At 42.5% G+C, this 25996-nt stretch overlaps 1 protein-coding gene across 2 annotated transcripts in view; it reads right to left on the bottom strand.

The window, feature by feature from the left end:
• The window catches only part of DCC (DCC netrin 1 receptor), a 1118040-nt gene that overhangs the window by 520883 nt on the left and 571161 nt on the right, over window positions 1–25996 (bottom strand). For both annotated transcript variants that reach the window (XM_077282231.1, XM_077282240.1), the window contains exons 3-4: window positions 24648–24932; window positions 6829–6979 (exon numbers count right to left, since the gene is read on the bottom strand). In XM_077282231.1, coding sequence (XP_077138346.1) covers window positions 6829–6979; window positions 24648–24932 — 436 coding nt within the window. The remainder of the gene's footprint in view (window positions 1–6828; window positions 6980–24647; window positions 24933–25996) is intronic.

The following is a 25996-nucleotide window of genomic DNA, read 5'->3' as shown; positions in this document are numbered from 1 at the left end:
AAATTTCCTAGAGAAAAAGGCACAAGGCTTCATAACAGAGCAACCAGGGCCTCTCTGCGACAAAACGGCCCCTGCCCCAATCTCCGAAGCATCCACCTCAACCTGAAAGGGAAGTGAGACGTCAGGCTGGCACAAAACAGGCGCCGAAGTAAACCGGCGTTTCAACTCCTGGAAAGCCTCCACGGCAGCAGGAGCCCAGTTAGCTACATCGGAGCCCTTCTTGGTCATATCCGTCAAAGGTTTCACAATGCTAGAAAAATTAGCGATAAAACGACGGTAGAAGTTAGCGAAGCCCAAGAACTTCTGAAGACTCTTAACTGACGAGGGCTGAGTCCAATCAAGAATAGCTCGGACCTTGACTGGGTCCATCTCCACAGCAGAAGGGGAAAAAATGAACCCCAAAAAGGGAACCTTCTGTACACCAAAGAGACACTTTGAGCCCTTGACAAACAAAGAATTTTCACGCAAAATTTTAAAGACCAACCTGACCTGCTCCACATGCGAATCCCAATTATCAGAAAAAACCAAAATATCATCCAGATAAACAATCAAAAATTTATCCAGATACTTCCGGAAAATGTCATGCATAAAGGACTGAAAAACTGAAGGCGCATTGGAGAGCCCAAAAGGCATCACCAAGTACTCAAAATGACCTTCGGGCGTATTGAATGCGGTTTTCCATTCATCACCTTGCTTAATGCGCACAAGGTTGTACGCACCACGAAGGTCTATCTTGGTGAACCACTTGGCACCCTTAATCCGGGCAAACAAGTCAGACAACAGCGGTAAAGGATACTGAAATTTGACAGTGATCTTATTTAAAAGCCGATAATCAATACAAGGTCTCAAAGATCCGTCCTTTTTTGCCACAAAAAAGAATCCCGCACCAAGAGGGGAAGAAGACGGACGAATATGTCCTTTTTCCAGAGACTCCTTGATATATGAACGCATAGCGGTATGTTCAGGTACCGACAGATTAAACAGTCTTCCCTTAGGAAATTTACTGCCTGGGATCAAATCTATAGCACAGTCACAGTCCCTATGAGGAGGCAGTGCACTGGACTCAGACTCACTGAAGACATCCTGATAATCAGACAAATACTCCGGAACTTCCGAAGGCGTAGAAGAAGCAATAGACACAGGCAGGGAATCCTCATGAATACCACGACAGCCCCAACTTGAGACTGACATAGCCTTCCAGTCCAGGACTGGATTATGGGTCTGTAACCATGGCAGCCCTAAAACGACCAAATCATGCATTTTATGTAAAACCAGGAAACGTATCACCTCGCGGTGTTCAGGAGTCATGCACATGGTAACCTGAGTCCAATACTGCGGTTTATTTGCTGCCAATGGTGTAGCATCAATACCCCTAAGAGGAATAGGATTTTCTAATGGTTCAAGAGTAAATCCACAGCGCTTAGCAAATGAGAGATCCATGAGACTCAGGGCAGCACCTGAATCTACAAACGCCATGACAGGATAAGATGACAGTGAGCAAATCAAAGTTACAGACAGAATAAATTTAGGTTGCAAATTACCAACGGTGACAGGACTAACAACCTTAGCTATACGTTTAGAGCATGCTGAGATAACATGTGTAGAATCACCACAGTAGTAGCACAAGCCATTCCGGCGTCTATGAATTTTCCGCTCATTTCTAGTCAGGATTCTATCACATTGCATTAAATCAGGTGTCTGTTCAGACAACACCATGAGGGAATTTGCGGTTTTTCTATCACATTGCACCGAATTAGGTGTCTGTTCAGACAACACCATGAGGGAATTTGCGGTTTTGCGCTCCCGCAACCGCCGGTCAATTTGAATAGCCAGTGCCATAGTATCATTCAGACCTGTGGGAATGGGAAAACCCACCATAACATTCTTAATGGCTTCAGAAAGGCCATTTCTAAAATTAGCGGCCAGTGCACACTCGTTCCAATGTGTCAGCACGGACCATTTCCGAAATTTTTGGCAGTACACTTCAGCCTCGTCCTGCCCCTGAGACATAGCCAGCAAGGCCTTTTCTGCCTGAATCTCAAGATTGGGTTCCTCATAAAGTAAACCGAGCGCCAGAAAAAACGCATCAAGATCAGCCAATGCCGGATCTCCTGGCGCCAGCGAAAAAGCCCAATCCTGAGGGTCGCCCCGTAAGAACGAAATAACAATTTTTACTTGCTGAGCAGAATCTCCTGATGAACAGGGTCTCAGGGACAAAAACAATTTACAATTATTCACGAAATTCCTAAACTTAAACCTGTCTCCGGAAAACAGTTCAGGAATCGGTATTTTAGGTTCTGACCTAGGATTTCTGATAACATAGTCTTGTATGCCCTGCACACGAGTAGCCAGCTGGTCCACACTTGTAATCAAGGTCTGGACATTCATGTCTGCAGCAAGCATAGCCACTCTGAGGTAAAGGGGAAGGAGAAAAAAAAAACTCAGAATCTTCTTTCTTATAATCCCTCTTCTGCAATGCATTAAACATTTAATACTGGCCTGGCAAACTGTTATGACCCCAATGGCGAGGGTCTCAGAGGAACGTGGAAGTCTGCAGAATACAAAAATCCAGCTCATAGGGCAGTGGTAACTGGGTTGACCATATATCTACTCCTAACGCCAACACTAGAAGTAGCCGGGGATCATTCCTACGTTGATTCTAGATGACACGCGCCAGCCGGAGAATCTAGCTACCCCTAGTAGAGGAAAACAAAGACCTTTCTTGCCTCCAGAGAAGGGGACCCCAAAGCTGGATAGAAGCCCCCCACAAATAATGACGGTGAGGTAAGAGGAAATGACAAACACAGAAATGAACCAGGTTTAGCACAGAGAGGCCCGCTTACTGATAGCAGAATAAAGAAAGGTAACTTATATGGTCAACAAAAACCCTATCAAAATCCACACTGGAAATTCAAGAACCCCCGAACCGTCTAACGGTCCGGGGGGAGAACACCAGCCCCCTAGAGCTTCCAGCAAAGATCAGGATATAGATTTGGAACAAGCTGGACAAAAATACAAAACCAAAACAAATAGCAAAAAGCAAAAGGCAGACTTAGCTGATATAACTGGAACCAGGATCAGTAGACAAGAGCACAGCAGACTAGCTCTGATAACTACGTTGCCAGGCATTGAACTGAAGGTCCAGGGAGCTTATATAGCAACACCCCTAACTAACGACCCAGGTGCGGATAAAAGGAATGACAGAAAAACCAGAGTCAAAAAACTAGTAACCACTAGAGGGAGCAAAAAGCAAATTCACAACAGCGCTCCTTCCATTCCAAGCCCTGCCGTGCGCCCAAACAGTGGTTTACCCCCACAAATGAGGTATCAGCGTACTCAGGACAAATTGCACAACAAAGTTCGTAGTCCAGTTTCTCCTTTTACCCTTGAGAAAATAAAAAATTGTTGCTAAAAGATCATTTTTGTGAAGTTAAATGTTCATTTTTTACTTCCATGTTGCTTCTGCTGCTGTGAAACACCTGAAGGGTTAATAAACTTCTTGAATGTGGTTTTGAGCACCTTGAGGGGTGCAGTTTTTAGAATGGTGTCACTTTTGGGTATTTCCAGCCATATAGACCCCTCAAACTAACTTCAAATGTGAGGTGGTCCCTAAGAAAATGGTTTTGTAAATTTTGTTGTAAAAATGAGAAATCACTGGTCAAATTTTAACCCTTATAACTTCCTAGCAAAAAAAAAATGTTGTTTCCAAAATTGTGCTGATGTAAAGTAGACATGTGGGAAATGTTATTTATTAACTATTTTGTGTCACATAACTCTCTGGTTTAACAGAATAAAAATTCAAAATGTGAAAATTGCGAAATTTTCAAAATTTTCGCCAAATTTTAATTTTTTTCACAAATAAACGCAGAAATTATCGACCTAAATTTCCCACTAACGTGAAGCGCAATATGTCACGAAAAAACATTCTCCAAACCGCTGGGATCCGTTGAAGCGTTCCTGAGTTATTACCTCATAAAGGGACACTGGTCAGAATTGCAAAAAACGGCCAGGCCATTAAGGTCAAAATAGGCTGGGTCATGAAGGGGTTAATGGCATGTCTGTAATGTGTGTAAAGTACATCACTTTAAACCCTTATTTCCCTCAATTCCATGAAATTACTAATCAGCGTGGGGTCCAGACAGAATTGTATTTTTCGATATACCCAAGTTGAAGTAAAATGAACTTGGCAATGAGTAGGATGAGAAGATGACCAGAAGACCAAGGTGATAATTTCATGAAATACCAAACCTGCTACTTCTGGTGTTGGGTGAACAGATATTTTCAAGTCTTCAACAGAAAACTGAATTTAGACAAAATTATTTTCCAAAATATTTTTTTTTTTTTTAGCAGGATGTTTACGCTACGGCGTTTATGTGTTTAAAACTCACACACGTATTCTGTAAGATTGCATTTACTTCATTGTTCTGTGCCGGGTTTCTTCGAGCCCTTTATGCCTCGCAGTCCTGTAATTTCCCACTCTATAGTCAGTGAAGTGTATGATGCATCTTGAGAAACACAATAGTCTTTGCCAATGGAACAATCCAGCACAATCAGAATTAATGATATCTCGGCTCGCAGGTGTTACGTGTTATCTCTTGCACTCTCCACATGTTGTCATTACATCTGAAAGCTGCATATTCTATGAATTTGTAATGATTGTAAAATAACACACAGACATTCCCAAACCTCATAAAAGAAATTTAGAAGGCGGAATTATACCGTGAAGTAAAATGTGATGTATTTAATACAATTCTGCCAATAACAATGAGACAGGGGAAATAAAATTCACCTGTAGATAAGTATTTCTGGTACCAAAATACAGAAATGCCACCAGTCACAGCTGACATTGCAAAAACATATTTTATACATACAGCGGGTGAAATAATTATTGAACATGTCACCGATTTTCTAAGTAAATCTCTTTCTAAAGGTGCTATTGACATGAAATTCTCCCCATAATTAATTAAGTTACGTGTAATAATGATAAAAGATACAGGGAAAAAGTATTGAACACGCTTATTGAAATTAATTAATGCCTCATACAAATGCCTTTGTTGGTGATTATATTACAAGAAGCCTCCTGTATGGAGAGAAACTAGTCGCAGACATTGCTCAGGTGTGATTTAGGCCCATTCTTCCACACAAACACTCTTCACATTCTGAAGATTCCATGTGCTCCTTCTATGATCTCTGAGCTTTAGTTCCTTTCATGCGTTATCTATTGGATTCAGGTTCGGTGATTGGCTGGGACATTCTAGCAGTGTAGTTTTCTTTCTCTGAAAGTTTCCCTGGCTGTGTGTTTGGGATCATTGTCTTGCTGAAATGTCCACCCTCAATTCATCTTCATCATCCTGGCAGATGGCAGGAGATTTTTTTTATCAGGAATGTCTCGGTACATTTGTCCTTTCATCCTTTCATCAATTACATGAAGTTTGCCTGTGCTGTATGCTGAAAAACAGCCCCACACCATGATGTTCCCACCACCAAACTTCACTGTTGGTATGGTGTTTTGGGTGATATGCAGTGCCTTTTGGTCTCCAAACATGGTGTGTATTATGGCATCCAACGAGTTCAATTTTGATCTCCTCTGACCAGACTATGTTGTCGCAGTATTTCACAGGCTTGTCTAAATGTTATTGTGCAAGCTATAAATGTGCTTGAACATGCTTTTTTGTTCAACAATTGTTTGTTGCGTGGTGAGCATGCACACAGGCCATGGGGGATCTGTGGTGAGCGTGCATACAGGTCACGGAGGTGGAGTACATTACTTTCTTTATAACAATTGTGATTGCTGATTCCAGGTATTTCTGTAGCTCTACACACGTGGCCCTTGACTTTTGGACAACTCTTCTGATAATTATTTTCATTCATCTGTCTGGAATCTTGTGGGGAGCACATGGTCGTGGATGATTTATAGTGAAATTATGTCCTTTCCACTTCCAGATTATATCCCCAACAGTTCTCACTGGAACCTTCACTAGTTCAGAGATTATTCTGTAACCAATGCCATCAGTATGTTTTGCAACAATAAGGTTGTGAAGGTCTTGAGACAACTCACTGGTTTTACCCATTATGAGATGTTTCTTATGTGGCACCTTGGTAATGAGACACCTTTTATAGGCCATCAATTGAACCAGCTGATATTATCTTTCAATAAGTGTCAGGATTGCTTTTTTAATTACTGATAGATTTTTGCTGATGTCATGACTTTCCAGGGCTTTTTGCACTTCTCTTTCTGCATGTGTTCAATACATTTTCCCTGTGTCATTTCTCATGTGGATTGGATAGCTTGTTGCCGACATCTGGTGAGAATTTCGCATCAATAGCACCTTTGGAAATTATATTTAACATTAAAATTGTGTCATCAAATGGGTAAGTTGAATTATGAGAAATTAAAGAATTGATAGACATGTTAATGATGTGTGAAATAAAAAATATGAAAAAAAACTTTCCAGTGTGTATGAAAATCTTCCTCGATGTCCCACTATCAGCCCCAGTATCTTTTCTATACCGATGATATGTTTGCAGGGAAGAAGGCTGATTTCGATGCATTATACATATAAAATAGAAGGGGGCTGGCTTAGCTAATTTAATGAGCTGTCAGCCAGCCCCCTTCAAGCTCATCACTGACATTGAGAGGTGAGTGAAAGCTCTTTCCTTTGCTGAAAATGGAGATGGTGGGACGGAGACTGAAAGCAGGACAATCAGGGCACAGTTACTACACGGAAATATTAAGAATGGGGGGAGTAATGCGGGGTAACTGCATCTCTTGTAGAACAACATTTAGTTGGATAATTCTAGATTTCTTCAGAAACTCGTGCTACTCGCCTCGTGGGGATGACTTCTTCTCCCCGCATCCAGAAGACGGTTGGTGTAGGATATCCAGACACTGCACACTCCAGGACGACATCTTGTCCTTCAATGGTTATAATGTTCGAGGGTCTTTGCAGGAAGATCTGTTGTCGATGTAACCCGGATTCTGCAAATAAAGGAGAACATTTGTTTTGACATTTTTGAATTGAGAATAAAAATGCAAAAGGTTTGAAAAACGAGGGGAAATGTAATCTGTCGTCCCAATCAGCGCAATTACAGGAACGGGATGGGATAATTTGGCAAATTTATCTCTGCTTAAAAAAAACTTTTTTGTATCTTATGACTGCTTCTTAATGCAGATATCAGCTGTAGAGACAAATGAGGAAAGAAAAGAAGAAAGAAAGAAAAATACATAGAGAGAAAGAAAGAAATGGAGCAGCACATCCAATGTGGTGAAAAAAATGTAAGGAATTCTTTCAAGCCTTTTCAGCAAGCTATTCTAGGATAGGTTAATAATGAAAAGATAGATAGATAATAGATAATCGATAGATAGATAGACAGACAGATAATAGATAGATAGATAATGGATATATAATAGATAGATAGATAGATAGATAGATAGATAGATAGATAGATAGATAGATAGATAGATAGATAGATAGATAGATAGATAATAGATAGATAGATAATGGATATGCAGCGCCCCAGAGTCTGGTCGTTGCAGTGGCGTCGCTCTTCCACCAGGGGGAGTGATGGTACGTCTGATTGCACTAAAAGAGTTCACCTTGCCAGGTATCACAGTCACATATTACACTTCACACTCCGGCCGCCAGGGGGAGCAAAAGGTCCTATTTACTAGGCCACTCCTCACACATGGGTAAAACTGGGGGTTGGATAGGAAGTTAGGAAGAAAGCAGCCCGGGAGAGTTCGGGAGAGGACCTGTCAGGGGTGGGATCCTGACAGCGGCCTAGCACAGACAGATCGTCACGGAGCCGTGCCTGCACCACATTGCGGCGGCATCTTAAGAAAGGACACGAAGCGAAGCATATTGTGGAGAAGTGAGAAACGAGATCACAGCACAAAGGCGATAGAACCAGAAGGAGTCGTGCCCCGAGATCAGCAACATCCTTCTGAGGCGCGTAGCCAGTGGCCGGAACACCGAGGAAGTAATAGGCTCTACGCATTACTTTGAACTACGGCAGGGCAGTTAATTTTAGGTTGGCTGTCTCACCTTTACACCTAATGAAGACAACAGAGGCAATTGTGGGAGAGGGGCGTCTCTAGTGTCCCTATAAAATAACTCCAGGCCTACCCCGTCATACGGGTGCATCCTATCCATATCATCTGGGGGACGGAGAGAAAGAACAGAAACACACACGACAGTTGTGAGGACTATCCCGTGGTGCTCAGCAGGGAAGTACTACAACACACAGGCGCTAGTAGGAAGGCTACTGATTTCCACCTGCAAAGGAACTCTGGATGTGCCTTCGGACCGGCCGGTCTCAGCCAGCCCTGTTAGCAGTGCTCTGGATTGCGGATGCCGAAGCCTTCAGTAAAAGGTAAAGAGACTGCAACCCTGTGTCCTCGTTATTTACTGCGACCTACACCATCACAAACACCCTTTTATTGGGCGCCCCTTAGCAGGACCATGGACCGGGTCAGGCCACCGTGACATACCCAGAACCGAGAGACCCGGTACCGAGTACCCCGCTGCCCTGCGTTTGGGGGCCGCTCCAACTATATAATAGATAGATAGATAGATACTAGATAGATAATAGATATATAATAGATAGATAGACAACAGATATATAATAGATAGATAATAGATAGATAATTGATAGATGATAGATAGATAATAAATAGATAATATATAGATAGATAATAAATAGATAATAGATAGATAATAGATAGATAGAGAAGATAGATAGATAGATGCTAGATAGATAATAAAATAGATAAATAACAGATAGATAATAGATAGATAATAGATACATAGATAATAGATAGATAATAGATAGAAAATAGATAGATAACAGATAGATAGATAATAGATATATAATAGATAGATAGATAATATATAATAGCTAGATATATAATAGATAGATAATATATAGATAAGATATAGATGATAGATAGATAGATAGATAATAGATAGATAATAGATGATTGATAGATAATAGATAGATAATAGATAGATAGATAATAGATAAATAGATAAGTATATAATAGATAATAGATAGATAGATAGATAGATATTAGATAGATAGATAATAGATAGATGATAGATAGATGGATAATAGACATGTGATATATGGTGTAAATCCAATATCTGTACAGTGCTGCAGAATGTGTTGGGGCTGGATAAGTAATTATAAAGAAACACAGATTAATAATATATTAATAATAATAATAAGTAAAACGATAGCAGTAACAGAATGTGGTATGAATGTGAATATTAACTTTATGTCCTATAATTAATAAATTAATTAATTAATTAATAAAATAAGAAATTTTTTTCAAGATTCTAAAATATTATCTACAAAAAAATTATTTTCTCTTCCAAATATTTAGAGAACCTTAAAATGAACTGGAAACTTTTCACCCCCACTTAAATTGAGGGTAAGGTTCATCTCAGGCTAAGCTTGCCATTTCATACAGACAGTCAATAAAACCAATTGTTCATTTGTTAACGATCTGTCTGCCGGGCCGGGGGACTCTAGCGTGTAAAATAACAGACGCTCGGGACATCAATAAAATTTAGCAATTTTCTTTCAGTAAAACCATATTGTCCTTGTTGAACTGAAGTCTCTGTGATCCGAGAGAATGTGAAATGCATGTCGGACTTTGCGCTGAATGGACGAGTCAAACTTTGTGCTGGATGGATGGAGTCAGACTTGGCGCTGGAGGGATGGAGTCGGACTTTGCGCTGAATGGATGGAGTCGGGCTTTGCACTGGATGGATGGAGTCGGACTTTGTGCTGGATGGATGGAACCAGACTTTGCGCTGAATGGATGGAATCAGGCTTTGTGCTTGATAGATGGAGTCGCGCTTTGTGCTGGATGGATGGAGTTGAACTTTGTGCTGAATGGATGGATGGAGTCGAACATTGTGCTGGATGGATGGAGTCAGACTTTGTGCGGGATGGATGGAGTTGCACTTTGCGCTGGATGGATGGAGTCAGACTTTGCGCTGGATGGATGGAGTTGGACTTTGCGCTGGATGGAGTCGAACTTTGCACTGGATGGAGTCGGGCTTTGTGCTGGATGGATGGAGTCAGGCCTTGCGCTGGATGGATGGAGTCGAACTTTGAGCTGAATGGATGGATGGAGTCAAACTTTGTGCTGGATGGATGGAGTCAGACTTTGTGCGGGATGGATGAAGTCAGACTTTGCGCTGAATGGATAGAGTCAGATGTTCTGCTGGATCGATGGAATCGGGCTTTGTGCTGGATGGATGGCATTGGATTTTGCACTGGATGGATGGAGCCAGACTTTGCGCTGGATGGATGGAATTGGACTTTACGCTGGATGGAGTTGGACTATGTGCTGGATGGATGGAGTCGGACTTTACGCTGGATGGATGGAGTTGGACTTTACGCTGGATAGATGGAGTTGGACTTTGCGCTGGATGGAGTTGGACTGTGTGCTGGATGGATGGAGTTGGACTTTACGCTGGATGGATGGAGTTGGACTTTACACTGGATAGATGAAGTTGGACTTTACGCTGGATAGATGGAATTGGACTTTGTGCGGGATGGAGTTGGACTGTGTGCTGGATGGATGGAGTCGGACTTTGCGCTGGATGGATGGAGTTGGACTGTGTGCTGGACGGATGGAGTTGGACTGTGTGCTGGATGGATGGAGTTGGACTTTGTGCTGGATTGACAGAGTCGGCATTTGCCCTGGATGGAGATGGACTTTGTCCTGGATGGAGTCGGACTCTACCCTGGATGGCTGGAGTCTGGCTCCACTCAACACAAACCCAATGGGAAAAATTACTTAATTTGTTGCGCTCTATAGGGACAAAATAAAATTGTGGGGTGCCGAGGACTGGTGAAAAATGTTTTTTTTAATGGAATAACACTTTAATACAGTATTCTATTTCTTTTGGTTTGTCTGCAGGAGAACAGCTGGTCATAAATGTGGTGTCATTATAGTTGTGAGAGTCTACTCATTACTAGAGAACACAGCCCGATATTTTAGAGGCAGGACATAAAAATTAATCATTTTAAATCCACTTTCTCCCTGAAACGCGTGGTGAATATTCAGCCTCGTGATCTGATGCGATTGAGCTTATTGTCTTCTTCTGGTCGTCGCTGATCGCGTTCATTATAAGACTCAGAAGGAAAAATTACTTAACGACATCTGCCAAACACATCGGTACACAGATGGTACCAGAACTGTTGTGAAATTGGATTCTGGGCTCCCCCGGTGGCCACTTGTGGAATTGTACTTGTGTGCATCATCCCCTCTGTTCACCTGCTCCTATCAGGATGTGGGAGTCGCTATATAACCTTGCTCCTCTGTCAGTTTCATGCCGGTCAACAATGTAATCAGAAGCCTTTCTGTGCATGTTCCTGCTACTAGACAACTCCCAGCTAAGTTGGACTTTTGTCCTTGTGTGTTTTTGCATTTTGTTCCTGTTCACAGCTGCTGTTTCGTTACTGTGTCTGGAAAGCTCTTGTGAGCGGAAATTGCCACTCTGGTGTTATGAGTTAATGCTAGAGTCTTAAAGTAATTTCTGGATGGTGTTTTGATAGGGTTTTCTGCTGACCATGAAAGTGCCCTTTCTGTCTTCTTGCTATCTAGTAAGCGGACCTCGATTTTTGCTAAACCTATTTTCATACTACGTTTGTCATTTCATCTAAAATCACCGCCAATATATGTGGGGGCCTCTGTCTGCCTTTTGGGAAAATTTCTCTAGAGGTGAGCCAGGACTGTCTTTTCCTCTGCTAGGATTAGGTAGTTCTCCGGCTGGCGCTGGGCATCTAGGGATAAAAAAACGTAGGCATGCTACCCGGCCACTTCTAGTTGTGCGGCAGGTTTAGTTCATGGTCAGTATAGTTTCCATCTTCCAAGAGCTAGTTCTCATATATGCTGGGCTATGTTCTCTCGCCATTGAGAATCACGACAGTTTGACCGGCCAAAAAAAAGGGTTAAATTACTGGCTGAGAAAGGAGAGAAAAAAGAAGTCTGCTACAATTTTTTTTTTTTTTTTTTTTTCCTCTGGTTCTGAGTGTGCTCTTGATTGAATCACTTGCTGGTCTGCCTATGCTGCAGCCTTCCTCTCTTTCTCTCCTTCTTATCCTTGAATGGCTCTGTGTTCACCTGTTTCAAATGGATCTTCAGAGTGTAGCTACAGGTTTGAATAATCTCGCCACAAAGGTACAAAATTTGCAAGATTTTGTGGTTCATGCACCTATGTCTGAGCCTAGAATTCCTTTGCCTGAATTCTTCTCGGGGAATAGATCTCACTTTCAAAATTTTAAAAATAATTGGAAATTGTTTTTGTCCCTGAAGTCTCGCTCTGCCGGAGACCCTGCACAGCAGGTCAGGATTGTAATTTCCTTGCTCCGGGGCGACCCTCAAGACTGGGCTTTTGCATTGGCACCAGGGGATCCTGCGTTGCTCAATGTGGATGCGTTTTTTCTGGCCTTGGGGTTGCTTTATGAGGAACCTCATTTAGAGCTTCAGGCGGAAAAGGCCTTGATGTCCTTGTCTCAGGGGCAAGATGAAGCTGAAATATACTGCCAAAAATTCCGCAAATGGTCTGTGCTTACTCAGTGGAATGAGTGCGCCCTGGCGGCGATTTTCAGAGAAGGTCTCTCTGATGCCATTAAGGATGTTATGGTGGGGTTCCCTGTGCCTGCGAGTCTGAATGAGTCCATGACGATGGCTATTCAGATCGATAGGCGTCTGCGGGAGCGCAAACCTGTGCACCATTTGGCGGTGTCTACTGAGAAAACGCCAGAAAATATGCAATGTGATAGAATTCTGTCCAGAAGCGAGCGGCAGAATTTTAGACGAAAAAATGGGTTGTGCTTCTATTGTGGTGATTCAACTCATGTTATATCAGCATGCTTTAAGCGTACTAAGAAGCCTGACAAGTCTGTTTCAATTAGCACTTTACAGTCTAAGTTTATTCTATCTGTGACCCTGATTTGTTCTTTGTCATCTATTACCGCGGACGCCTATGTCGACTCTGGCGCTGCTTTGAGTCTTATGGATTGGTCCTTTGCCAAACGCTGTGGGTATGATTTGGAGCCATTGGAGGCTCCGATACCTCTGAAAGGGATTGACTCCACCCCATTGGCTAGTAATAAACCACAATACTGGACACAAGTGACTATGCGTGTTAATCCGGATCACCAGGAGGTTATTCGCTTTCTGGTGCTGTATAATCTACATGATGTTTTGGTGCTGGGATTGCCATGGCTGCAATCTCATAACCCAGTCCTCGACTGGAGAGCTATGTCTGTGTTAAGCTGGGGATGTAAAGGAACTCATGGGGACGTACCTTTGGTTTCCATTTCATCATCTATTCCCTCTGAGATTCCTGAATTCTTGTCTGACTTTCGTGACGTTTTTGAAGAACCCAAGGTTGGTTCACTACCTCCGCACCGGGAGTGCGATTGTGCCATAGACTTGATCCCGGGTAGTAAATACCCTAAGGGTCGTTTATTTAATCTGTCTGTGCCTGAACACGCGGCTATGCGAGAATATATAAAGGAGTCCTTGGAAAAGGGACATATTCGTCCTTCGTCATCTCCCTTAGGAGCCGGTTTTTTCTTTGTGTCTAAGAAAGACGGCTCTTTGAGGCCGTGTATTGATTATCGACTTTTGAATAAAATCACGGTTAAATATCAATATCCGTTACCACTGCTTACTGATTTGTTTGCTCGTATAAAGGGGGCCAAGTGGTTCTCTAAGATTGATCTCCGTGGGGCGTATAATTTGGTGCGAATCAAGCAGGGGGATGAGTGGAAAACCGCATTTAATACGCCCGAGGGCCATTTTGAGTATTTGGTGATGCCTTTTGGTCTTTCAAATGCCCCTTCAGTCTTCCAGTCCTTTATGCATGACATTTTCCGCGATTATTTGGACAAATTTATGATTGTGTATCTGGATGATATTCTGATTTTTTCGGATGACTGGGACTCTCATGTCCAGCAGGTCAGGAGGGTTTTTCAGGTTTTGCGGTCTAATTCCTTGTGTGTGAAGGGTTCTAAGTGTGTTTTTGGGGTTCAAAAGATTTCCTTCTTGGGATACATTTTTTCCCCCTCTTCCATCGAGATGGATCCTGTCAAGGTTCAGGCTATTGGTGATTGGACGCAACCCTCTTCTCTTAAGAGTCTTCAGAAATTTTTGGGCTTTGCTAACTTTTATCGTCGATTTATTGCTGGTTTTTCTGATGTTGTAAAACCATTGACTGATTTGACTAAGAAGGGTGCTGATGTTGCTGATTGGTCCCCTGATGCTGTGGAGGCCTTTCGGGAGCTCAAGCGCCGCTTTTCTTCCGCCCCAGTGTTGCGTCAGCCTGATGTTGCTCTTCCTTTTCAGGTTGAGGTCGACGCTTCTGAAATCGGAGCTGGGGCGGTGTTGTCGCAGAGAAGTTCCGACTGCTCCGTGATGAGACCTTGTGCTTTTTTTTCCCGTAAATTTTCGCCCGCCGAGCGGAATTATGATATTGGGAATCGGGAGCTTTTGGCCATGAAGTGGGCTTTTGAGGAGTGGCGTCACTGGCTTGAGGGGGCCAGACATCAGGTGGTGGTATTGACTGACCACAAAAATTTAATTTACCTTGAGTCTGCCAGGCGCCTGAATCCTAGACAGGCGCGCTGGTCGTTGTTTTTCTCTCGGTTTAATTTTGTGGTGTCTTACCTACCGGGTTCTAAGAATGTTAAGGCGGATGCCCTTTCTAGGAGTTTTGAGCCTGACTCCCCTGGTAATTCTGAGCCCACAGGTATCCTTAAAGATGGAGTGATATTGTCTGCCGTTTCTCCAGACCTGCGGCGGGCCTTGCAGGAGTTTCAGGCGGATAGACCTGATCGTTGCCCACCTGGTAGACTGTTTGTTCCTGATGATTGGACCAGTAGAGTCATCTCTGAGGTTCATTCTTCTGCGTTGGCAGGTCATCCTGGAATCTTTGGTACCAGGGATTTGGTGGCAAGGTCCTTCTGGTGGCCTTCCCTGTCACGAGATGTGCGAGGCTTTGTGCAGTCTTGTGACGTTTGTGCTCGGGCCAAGCCTTGTTGTTCTCGGGCTAGTGGATTGTTGTTACCCTTGCCTATCCCGAAGAGGCCTTGGACGCACATCTCGATGGATTTTATTTCGGATCTGCCTGTTTCTCATAAGATGTCTGTCATCTGGGTGGTGTGTGACCGTTTCTCTAAGATGGTCCATCTGGTTCCCTTGCCTAAGTTGCCTTCTTCTTCCGAGTTGGTTCCTCTGTTTTTTCAAAATGTTGTTCGTTTGCATGGTATTCCGGAGAATATCGTTTCTGACAGAGGGACCCAATTCGGGTCTAGATTTTGGCGGGCATTCTGTGCTAGGATGGGCATAAATTTGTCTTTTTCGTCTGCTTTCCATCCTCAGACTAATGGCCAGACCGAGCGGACTAATCAGACCTTGGGAGACATATTTGAGGTGTTTTGTGTCTGCGGATCAGGATGATTGGGTTGCTTTTTTGCCTTTGGCGGAGTTCACCCTCAATAATCGGGCCAGCTCTGCCACCTTGGTGTCCCCGTTTTTCTGTAATTCGGGGTTTCATCCTCGATTTTCCTCCGGTCAAGTGGAATCTTCGGATTGTCCTGGAGTGGATGTTGTGGTGGAGAGGTTGCATCAGATTTGGGGGCAGGTGGTGGACAATTTGAAGTTGTCCCAGGAGAAGACTCAGCTTTTTGCCAACCGCCGTCGTCGTGTTGGTCCTCGGCTTTGTGTTGGGGACTTGGTGTGGTTGTCTTCTCGTTTTGTCCCTATGAGGGTTTCTTCTCCTAAGTTTAAGCCTCGGTTCATCGGCCCGTACAAGATATTGGAGATTCTTAACCCTGTGTCCTTCCGTTTGGACCTCCCTGCATCCTTTTCGATTCATAATGTTTTTCATCGGTCATTGTTGCGCAGGTATGAGGTACCGGCTGTGCCTTCCGTTGAGCCTCCTGCTCCGGTGTTGGTTGAGGGTGAGTTGGAGTACGTTGTGGAAAAGATCTTGGACTCTCGTGTTTCCAGACGGAAACTCCAGTATCTGGTCAAATGGAAGGGATACGGTCAGGAGGATAATTCTTGGGTCACTGCCTCTGATGTTCATGCCTCCGATCTTGTCCGTGCCTTTCATAGGGCTCATCCTGATCGCCCTGGTGGTTCTGGTGAGGGTTCGGTGCCCCCTCCTTGAGGGGGGGGTACTGTTGTGAAATTGGATTCTGGGCTCCCCCGGTGGCCACTTGTGGAATTGTACTTGTGTGCATCATCCCCTCTGTTCACCTGCTCCTATCAGGATGTGGGAGTTGCTATATAACCTTGCTCCTCTGTCAGTTTCATGCCGGTCAACAATGTAATCAGAAGCCTTTCTGTGCATGTTCCTGCTACTAGACAACTCCCAGCTAAGTTGGACTTTTGTCCTTGTGTGTTTTTGCATTTTGTTCCTGTTCACAGCTGCTGTTTCGTTACTGTGTCTGGAAAGCTCTTGTGAGCGGAAATTGCCACTCTGGTGTTATGAGTTAATGCTAGAGTCTTAAAGTAATTTCTGGATGGTGTTTTGATAGGGTTTTCTGCTGACCATGAAAGTGCCCTTTCTGTCTTCTTGCTATCTAGTAAGCGGACCTCGATTTTTGCTAAACCTATTTTCATACTACGTTTGTCATTTCATCTAAAATCACCGCCAATATATGTGGGGGCCTCTGTCTGCCTTTTGGGAAAATTTCTCTAGAGGTGAGCCAGGACTGTCTTTTCCTCTGCTAGGATTAGGTAGTTCTCCGGCTGGCGCTGGGCATCTAGGGATAAAAAAACGTAGGCATGCTACCCGGCCACTTCTAGTTGTGCGGCAGGTTTAGTTCATGGTCAGTATAGTTTCCATCTTCCAAGAGCTAGTTCTCATATATGCTGGGCTATGTTCTCTCGCCATTGAGAATCACGACACAGAACTGTCACAGCGCCCTCCCTGCTCCAGCATATTGTGAGCAGTTGCTGAATGGAGCCATGTCGTCTTTCTTCTCTCAGAACTGGTGTTTATTCGGTGATGAATATTTTCTTCCATTTTTATACTTTTTGACATTTTTTGTCACTTTTTAGTAAAACTAAATAATAAAAAAACATAAATGAGTACAATATTAGTGATTGTAAATTACATCTTTACCTATTTTATCACCCGTAGCTAAACCGTATAGGGGCTCTGGTTGGCTTCCAGTCCCAAAAAAGTCCCATTGTCCCATAGGAAAAGACCATTTCAATAAATGACTTTTGATAACGAACTACCCTATTACCAATGAGAAAACTATTGGATGGGGGGGTGCAATATTGAATAAAATCTGTCACACCTCCTCACATGTCTATTTTAGCAAATAATTGTATTCTCCATGAAATAATAGAAATGTTAGAATTCCGTGGAATGGTAACACCCAGTTGTCAATTCATTTTTGCCCATTTTTCGAATGAAAAACAGAGGAATGGCATAAACTAAGGTAAAAAAAATCTAAAATTCTTAGTTTTGGGTGAGAATAAAAGTATTTTCTGAAACAGACATATACATGAATGGTTCTCTTTAATTTGCTTTGGAACTACTGTATTTAGGGGCAAAAGTGATAGTCACTCTCGGACCCTCTTTTCCAGATGCATTATCATCGCTGTCCCCGATGGGGCTCACAATCTAAATTTTTTATCAGTATGTCTTTGTAGTGTGGGAGGAAACCAGATTACCCGGAGGAAACCCACGCAAACATGGGGAGAACATACAAACTCCTTGCAGATGTTGTCCTTGGTGGGATTTGAACCCAGGACTCCAGCGCTGCAAGGCTGCAGTGATGCAATAAGTCAATGCCTAACTTGTATAGGGGCCCTGGCTGGACCTTAAGGGAACTCATTGGCTGGGACCTTTTTGTCTATTTGGGCTCTAAAATGTTACACCTGAGTCTTTAATCTTTGGAGGACTCAAAAGGTCTCTTGACCCATAATGACCAGTTTTCAGTTGTTTTGGAAAATGGCTGAAACTTACGGTAGTTTTATGGCTTGAACCATTAGGGCACATTGGATTGTCCTCTTGGGGTGTACAGCAGGAATTATAGGAGGTACAGAGATTGTAGTTGTACTCTGACCATGGCCATCTTAGATGCTAAAAAAGTTCCTGTGTCCAAAACAAAGAGACCAGTTCTATAAATGATGCATCATAGTTGGCAGTCAAGTCACAGTTTTGGGGGAAATGACTAAAACTTATGGGAATTTTATGATTGTGTGACCATTAGGACACATTGGTTGCCCTCTTTGGTGGACTCTTTGGGTGAACAAAGAGGAAGTATAAGAAGTATAGAAATTGTAGTCACACTTGGGCTGAAGCTTAAGGGGCTCAAAAAGTCCCCATTCCTGACCAGTTCTATAAGCGATGCTTGACACTTGGGGAAATGGCCAAAACTCATGAGAATTTGATTGGCACTTATAGAAATTCTATGGCTGAGACAGACAAGACTTGGTTTTATTATAGTGGGAGGAGAAGATAGAGTAATACTCGAGCTCTGGTTCCTTTGCCCCATATGACGAGACCATAACTGTGAATGATGCATGGAAATTGGGGTTCAAATAACAGATTTGGGGAAATGGCTTGAACTTATGGGAAATCTATGGCTGAAATCATTAGGGCACATTGGCTTGTCTTCTTCGGTGAACTCTATTTCATTGTACAAAGAGGAATTATTATATTCGTACTTGGACTGGTGCTCTTGCCCTACATGAAGAGGAGCTCTTGTCCTTCGTGAAGAAACCAGCTTTATAAACGATGCTTGACAACTAGCGTTCAAGTCACAGATTTAAGGAAATGGAGTCAACTTTTGGGAATTCTATGGTTAGAACCATAAAAGCACAATGGTTTATCATCCTCAGTGGATTCTCTTCCCATCTACAAAGAGGAATTATAGGAGGTACAGAAAGTGTCTACATACTTGAACTGGAGCTTAAGGGACCCAAGAAATAATCTTGCATCGCGGGAAGAAATTAGTTCAATAAATGACGCTTGACATTTAGGGAAATTGCCAAATCTTATGAGGATTTGATAGGCATTAATAGAAATTCTATGGATGGAACCATGGGGATCAGGGATTTATTTTAGTGGATGTAGAAGATAGATTTATAACGAAGCTCTGGAGCCTGAGAGGGTCCAACATGGTCCATTCGCCCCATGTGAAAAGACCAGAACTATAAATGATGCATTATAGTTTTTGGACAAGTCACAGATTTGGGGAAATAACTGAAATTTTTGCAGGACCTGTTCAGAACTTTTAGAAAGTATATGGTGGAAACCGATGAGACTCTAGATTTCGAGAGGGTCCAAAATTATTCCTTTTCTCATATGATAAGAACAGGTCTATAAATGATGTGTGATGATAGCTGTTGGCCCTTTTTTAAATTTTTCATTGGGGGGTCCCGAAAGGGGTCTTAGGTTGTATTTATTTTTGACTTCATCCTGATGTAAATTGCAGATTCATTGCGACGTCCATTCCATCACGACATTATCATCAGCGCTAATCACACGTTGTAATATTAATGATGTATTTGTATCGTATCCATAAAGTTATCCGCCGAGTGCGAGAATCTACAAGCCTGAGATTGTGACATTTTAATGGAAGCCCAGAGCCTGACCTCGGACAGGGTTACCATCTACTGTAAGTGGCGTGTCGGGAGAAAAACGGCACCGGTGCATTTACTTAAAGTAGTGTCGAGGAGGTCAAACACATCAGGAGTAATTGGTGTAAACTTGTGAAGGCTACTTTTAAGAGGTGTGCTGTACGTACGGGGAGATTGAACGAGTCTTGCAAGTAGATTGGAACAAGATAACTGTTCTGGAGACGGGCAAATGTCACTCGTCAAATATCACTCTACATTTTACCGAGAAGTGTCTTGTTTTTATGGGGTAATCCCTTCTTGTAGAGACACAGCATGTTGGTATGTTCGGGGTGAAGGGAATACTTAACTTCCGGTGGGCTCTGTTCATGCAAAGTTTGACCCGTCCGTTGGAGATAATCAGATATATAGTAGGTGTGAAGGTGCCGGCGGCGGGCGCTATGTCCATGGTGAATGACATGGGGCACGCAATGCAAATAGCATATGGCGCCAAGGTGAACTGCTTTACTAAAGTGGCATCATAGCCATCATCGTAGAGGTGGCCACATCCTATATGTTCTGAAAATTTCCCAATTTATATATTGATAAAAGCATATATCACCCAAGGCTTCGATGCTTAACACTAGAAGTCCCAGAGAGGGGTCATTTAACATTTCTAACTTTGGAACCCAGGGAGCTTGACATTTCTGGGACTTCTAGTGGTAAAAAGCATAAACTGTGCTTCTCTACAGTTAAAAAAAGCCTATACCAAATTATACCAGCTAGAATGATGCCATAAAGGCACCCTTTGTCAACACAACCTACACCAAAGTGGCCTCAATAAATCTGCCCCTTTAGGTAAAACAAATTCACTTTTATAGCTAGTGCAGGTTCTGCGGGGGTGGAGCATGCATACAGGTACCTCCCCCGCAGAAACTATAATAGACAAAACACCAAGTGTGGACAGACCATACATAAAATTGTGTAGGAGCCCTGTAGGCAAGAGAGTCCAGGGCTTATCATTAAGCTGGAAAGCAAGACTACCATGTACTTTTTTGAACAGAGGGCTCTATGCTTTCCCCTTAATACCTCTGTATCAATATTCTGACAGTATTTCTTTAAATGGATTCTCCATTTTGGAAATTCCCTTCATGTTAGATGGGTCACGTAATAAAAAGCAAATTACAGTGATCAGATGTAATCAGTGAGAAAACTTAGAGCTAAGTATTTAATTTCCCTATAGCGCCCCCACAGGGGAAATGAGGAATTACATTAATGGGATGTCTGTATAATAAAAAACAGTCCGTCAAAGCAATAGACAATCTTTCATCCTGAACCATTCTGGTCAGTAGAAGAGGATGCTGAATGAGGCTTTTGAACATTAGGGACAATTTTTTTTTTACTTAAAGGGGTTGACCAGACTTGGGGCTCAAAACTGCAGTCACTCTACTGCATGCTGTGAGGATTCTCTGCTGCCAGCACCAGAAGTGGTGGTCATTTAACCACAAGTCTGCAAATTGCATACTTCTGGCCACATTCCAACTAGACGTGACCGGCCTCACTCAATTCACGTCTAGTCATCATGTGACTGCATGTATGCAAATTGCACACTTCTGGCCACATTCCAACTAGACATGACCGGCCTCACTCAATTCACTCAATTCACGTCTAGTCATCATGTGACTGCATGTATGCAAATTGCACACTTCCGGTCACATGCCGCCTGCTCCTGATGCTGTCAGTGGAGAATCCTGACAGCTCTCATACTGCGCCCTGTGAGGATTCAAAAGTCTGCAGTCACATAGAGTGACTGCAGACTTGAACCCCCAAACCTGGCCTGCCCCTTTAAATGCATCATTTTTGCACTTAAAATTTTTGCACCATTTTTCTTTTACAGCCTCTTTTTTATGTGGTTTATGGTCATAAATCATTCGAGAAAAAGACATAAAAGAGCTACAAACTCTCCTATCGGATGATCAGAATGAGCTCGCTGACAGATTCTAAGTTAACTCATTCTGCAGCCACAAACAGACATTGCAGCAAACGATCTATAAAAAGCCAAAAGGCGCAATTTTTTTTAATGAAACCCAATTACAAAAAATATTTTAACCCCCAAAATACATGCATAAAAATAAATTAATGTTCCGAAAGGTGAACAACCATTTAACTTGGAATACCCTAATAGTGTAGATTTTTGAAAATCTGGGATCGGGATACTTTCAAGTCTTCCTGTTTGGATCACTGCCCCTAGTGTTGGCTTTTGGCACTGCACCGCGCTTTTTTTTCTCATTCATTTTATCAGGTCGTCATGAATTCTCACCCTTCTTGTCTTTTATCACCCGTCGCAGGTAAACACTCTAAAATATGTTCCTTTTTGTTTTCTCTACTATTTATCTGTCATCCTATAAATAAAATACATTAATTTCTTCTATTGTGACACTGCTGAAACTTCCGCAGCCCCGCGGCCATACATCAAGTCGGCGCAGCGAGATCGCACATTAGGTTACTGTAAAATCCGGTTCTGCTGGGAAAAATGCCAGATCTGTAAAAATCAGACCCAAAGAGGATTCTTTTCTATGAAAAACCATCCGTCTCCATCGCGGGCGGCGGCGGCGACTTTGATAAGTTTTTGCTGTTTTAAACAAAACAAATAATTTTCTATAAAGACAGCGACTATGAGATAATGACCCCGCACTCTGGTGGGGGACGGCGGCCCGCGGATCGCTCGGGGACCCATTCTTCCCCCATTCGGTGGCAGGTCTATGAATGACGGAGCGTTATTGGAAGTTACTGTGTCACTCATGTCCCTCTAATTTCCCCGGTGTAATAACATGACTGTTGTTTCTATCATTTTTATGTTTGCCTTTAATAGATGCCGCATTGTTAGCGCGCGGCGAAATATTACTCCACCGGCGAAGATTAACATGAAGCGATTGTCAGGTCTTTAGCGTCTGCTATAAATGGCCGCACTTACGTGTAATGCGCTAATGGGGCGCTTTATTACAGATGTCAACTGCAGCTTTATTGGGCTTACAAGGTAAAACTGCACGCGGAAAAAAAAACAAAACGTGGAATTTGCTTGTGATATTTACCAGTGCATAAAATACAATGGAAATCATTCACTTATAGATAAATAGTAAAGGGGAATCTGTCAGCAGCTATGTAATATGATAAAAGTATGATGTAGGTGCAGAGACCCTGATTCAAGCGATGTGTCACTTACTGGGCTGTGTGCTATAGTTTGAATACAATCTGCGTTTTATCAGCAGGAGATTATCACTGCAGTTCTAGGCGTCATGTGCCAGGCAGTCAAGCTAATCTGAGTAACTCCGCCTCCACCTTTAATTGGCTGCATGTCACAAGAAGCTACCAATCAGGGGTGTGGGCGGAGTTAGGACGAACTCAGCATTCTGATCACTGCTACTTCTATGGCAGAGAAAACAGGGATTCTATCAAAACTTCATCAAGCAGGTCAGTAAGTGAGATATGGCTGGAATCAGGGTCTGTGTCCCTACATCATGGTGATCTCAGATCACATAGCAAAAACCTGCTGAAAGGTTCCCTTTAAGGCCCCCGACACCTTATAAGGGCATTAGCTGACTGATTGTTCAGTTGGCAATTATCTCTGTTACCATCTATCTCATATCTATCATCTATCTATTATCTATCTATTATTTACCTATTATCTATATCTATCTAATAACTATCTATTATCTATCTATTATCTATCTATCTATTATCTATCTATTATATATCTATTATTTATTATCTATATATCATCTATCTATCATCTATTATCTATCTATCTATCTATCTATCTATCTATCTATTATCTATCTATTACTTATTATATATTATCTATCTATCATCTCTATTATCTATCTATTATTTACTATCTATCTATCTATTATCTATCTATTATCTATCTATCTATCTATCTATCTATCTATCTATCTATCTCAACTCTATATATTTTATATCTATCAGCATATTTATCAATCACAGGTCATTGTGAAGGGAGGGGGAGTAGGTGACCTGTGACATATCAGCTCTGTCATTGTCATCCTGCCTCTGATGATATGGAACCTGCTGAAAACTCTTCCTGAAAGGACAGGAAGTAGAAGTCTAAAACAGCCCAAGTGGCCAGTGTGAAAAAGTCAAAATTATGATTTTTTTTCTTTTTTTGTAATAAAGATCATGATTGGAAAAAAAAATTGGTAATACATTTTTTACAGCACATGTAGCACAAAAATCTGTTTTAAGTCATGCTTTATTTTCAGAGAACACATTCCCTTTAAGAGATCTTATTTGGTTCCGAAAACACATATCAAAAATCCTATTAGAAAACTTTGAATTAAAGGGGTTGTCTCGTTCAAATCGATAAGTTTGCAGTCAATCTGTGTGATTGCAACCTTATATATGTACTGTGTGCTGAGGGGATTCATCAGTTTCTTAGCCGGGACTGGAGGGTAGGTAGGGATACGTTACACATACTCCCAGCCAAAGCCTGACTAGTGGATACATCCTCGCGCCATACACATGTATTGAAAGAGGCCGTGCCCCGACTAGTGACACAGTCGTCCAGTGGGTGTGGATGACTGGAGACCGGGTTCACGGGCCGGGAGTATATATAGCTCATACAAACTCTCCAGTCCAGGCTCAGAAACTGGTGAATCTTCGCGGAGCACAGTGCGTGTGCTGGGGGATTCATAAGTCTATAGTCACACAGAGTGACTGCAGACTTATCGATTTGGATCCGACAACCCCTTTAATAGAGATATCCACATTCAGAATCATGTGGGAAAAAAGATATAAAGATCAGTGTCAGAGTACTGAATGGGCAAGACATTTATTTTAATGATAAAAGTGTAATGCTTCACTTGTCCTGTAGGAGTGCTGCAGAAAAATGAGATACTTGCTGATTAGAGCCGATCACTGAGGATCACAGAAGCAGGACACTATGTGACCGGCTGATTGTCTCGGACAGGGACCCTTGTAACAATATAAATTGCAAGAAATGATGTAAACTACTCACCAGATAAAATACGGATCTCCGCCTCATTTCCGGTCCTGGAGCTGCCGGGATTTTTAGCCAAGCACCGATAAAGTCCAGCATCTCCCGCTTGTAGCCGACTTATCTGCAAAGCCCCGGAAGGCAGGACCAGCACTCGCGTGTCACCGGGGGTCAGTACCAGGTCTTCTTGGTTCTTCTGCCAGTGGACCGTAGGCATGGGCTCCCCGACAATTTCACATTTCAGTAGGGCGGTGTCTCCAAGGAACGAAGTAACAGATTCTGTCTGGGAAAGGAACCTCAGAGGACCTGAAAAATGGAAAAATGAATGCAATTAAACCCGGAAAATGGAAATGAGGCGTCTCTGGTGGTAAAATCTACTTAGTTAATAGCAGAACGTAAATTCCACTTTGTAGAGACTAGAATAATACTGCTAAGTATTACTTTAATTCACGCTCGCAACTTTCCCGTTATTAGCGGCTGCCGGAGGAGCCATTTGTATTGTCGCTGCCGTCGGAGGGAGTCAGATTGATGGATACGGAGACATGTTTGCAATTAGAAACCACTTATCATGTAAAACATTGTGGTTTCCCAATAATTACATTTGTGAGCAGCCATGATATCCACTAGGAGCTCGTGCCATGCAAAGGCAGACGATGGATTCCTCCATCAGACAACAGACAAGGACGTTGGGTAAAAATCACGGACGAAAAAAAAGTTAAAAAATAAAAGTATGGTAATTAGCAATTGCAAACATAAATCCTGCCATTGGGAATCTATAGGGACTCAGCTGCGCTTAAAAAAAAAATCAATTTGTTGTTTTCTTATCTATGAACGTCCGGAAACTGAGCAAATCAGACAAGATTTCCTGGAAATTATTATGTTTTTTTCCCCTTTTCTTGACATCTCATTGACAGTGCGACCTTCAAATAGAACATTCCTGCTCCAGAAAGTCCCCGTCACGATTAAGGTCTAGATTTTACTCTGATGCCAATGTATCATAAAGAAATTCAGGTCGAAACGACCCAGCTAGAGAAGAACGAGTATGACGAAATTGGATTTCTCAAATTTGCTCAAAATATGGCCAGGAAATTAAATTTGTGCCTTTTATTACGCCCTTAGGTCTCTCCATGCTCCAGAGTATAATAAACAGTGGGGTTAAAAGATTAAAAAATTTACAATCACGTCACCCTTCACCTGTCCTGGTGCTGCAGCTCCCCACCCCGGTCTGCCACTGACATGCTCCTTCTAGATCCAGTCTCTCCTGACTTAATTCTTCTCACTCTTCGGTTCCCTTGGCACACACTAGCCTCAGAATATGCCATAATGTACGTTGTCCTGTAATGTCATGATGTCAACTGAGGTTTATTCAC

This window comes from Ranitomeya variabilis, chromosome 1 (assembly GCF_051348905.1).
Source record: "Ranitomeya variabilis isolate aRanVar5 chromosome 1, aRanVar5.hap1, whole genome shotgun sequence".
In the NCBI taxonomy this organism is placed as follows: domain Eukaryota; kingdom Metazoa; phylum Chordata; class Amphibia; order Anura; family Dendrobatidae; genus Ranitomeya; species Ranitomeya variabilis.
Note: the sequence above shows the minus strand (reverse complement) of the source record. Positions and strands in the feature narration are given on the sequence as shown.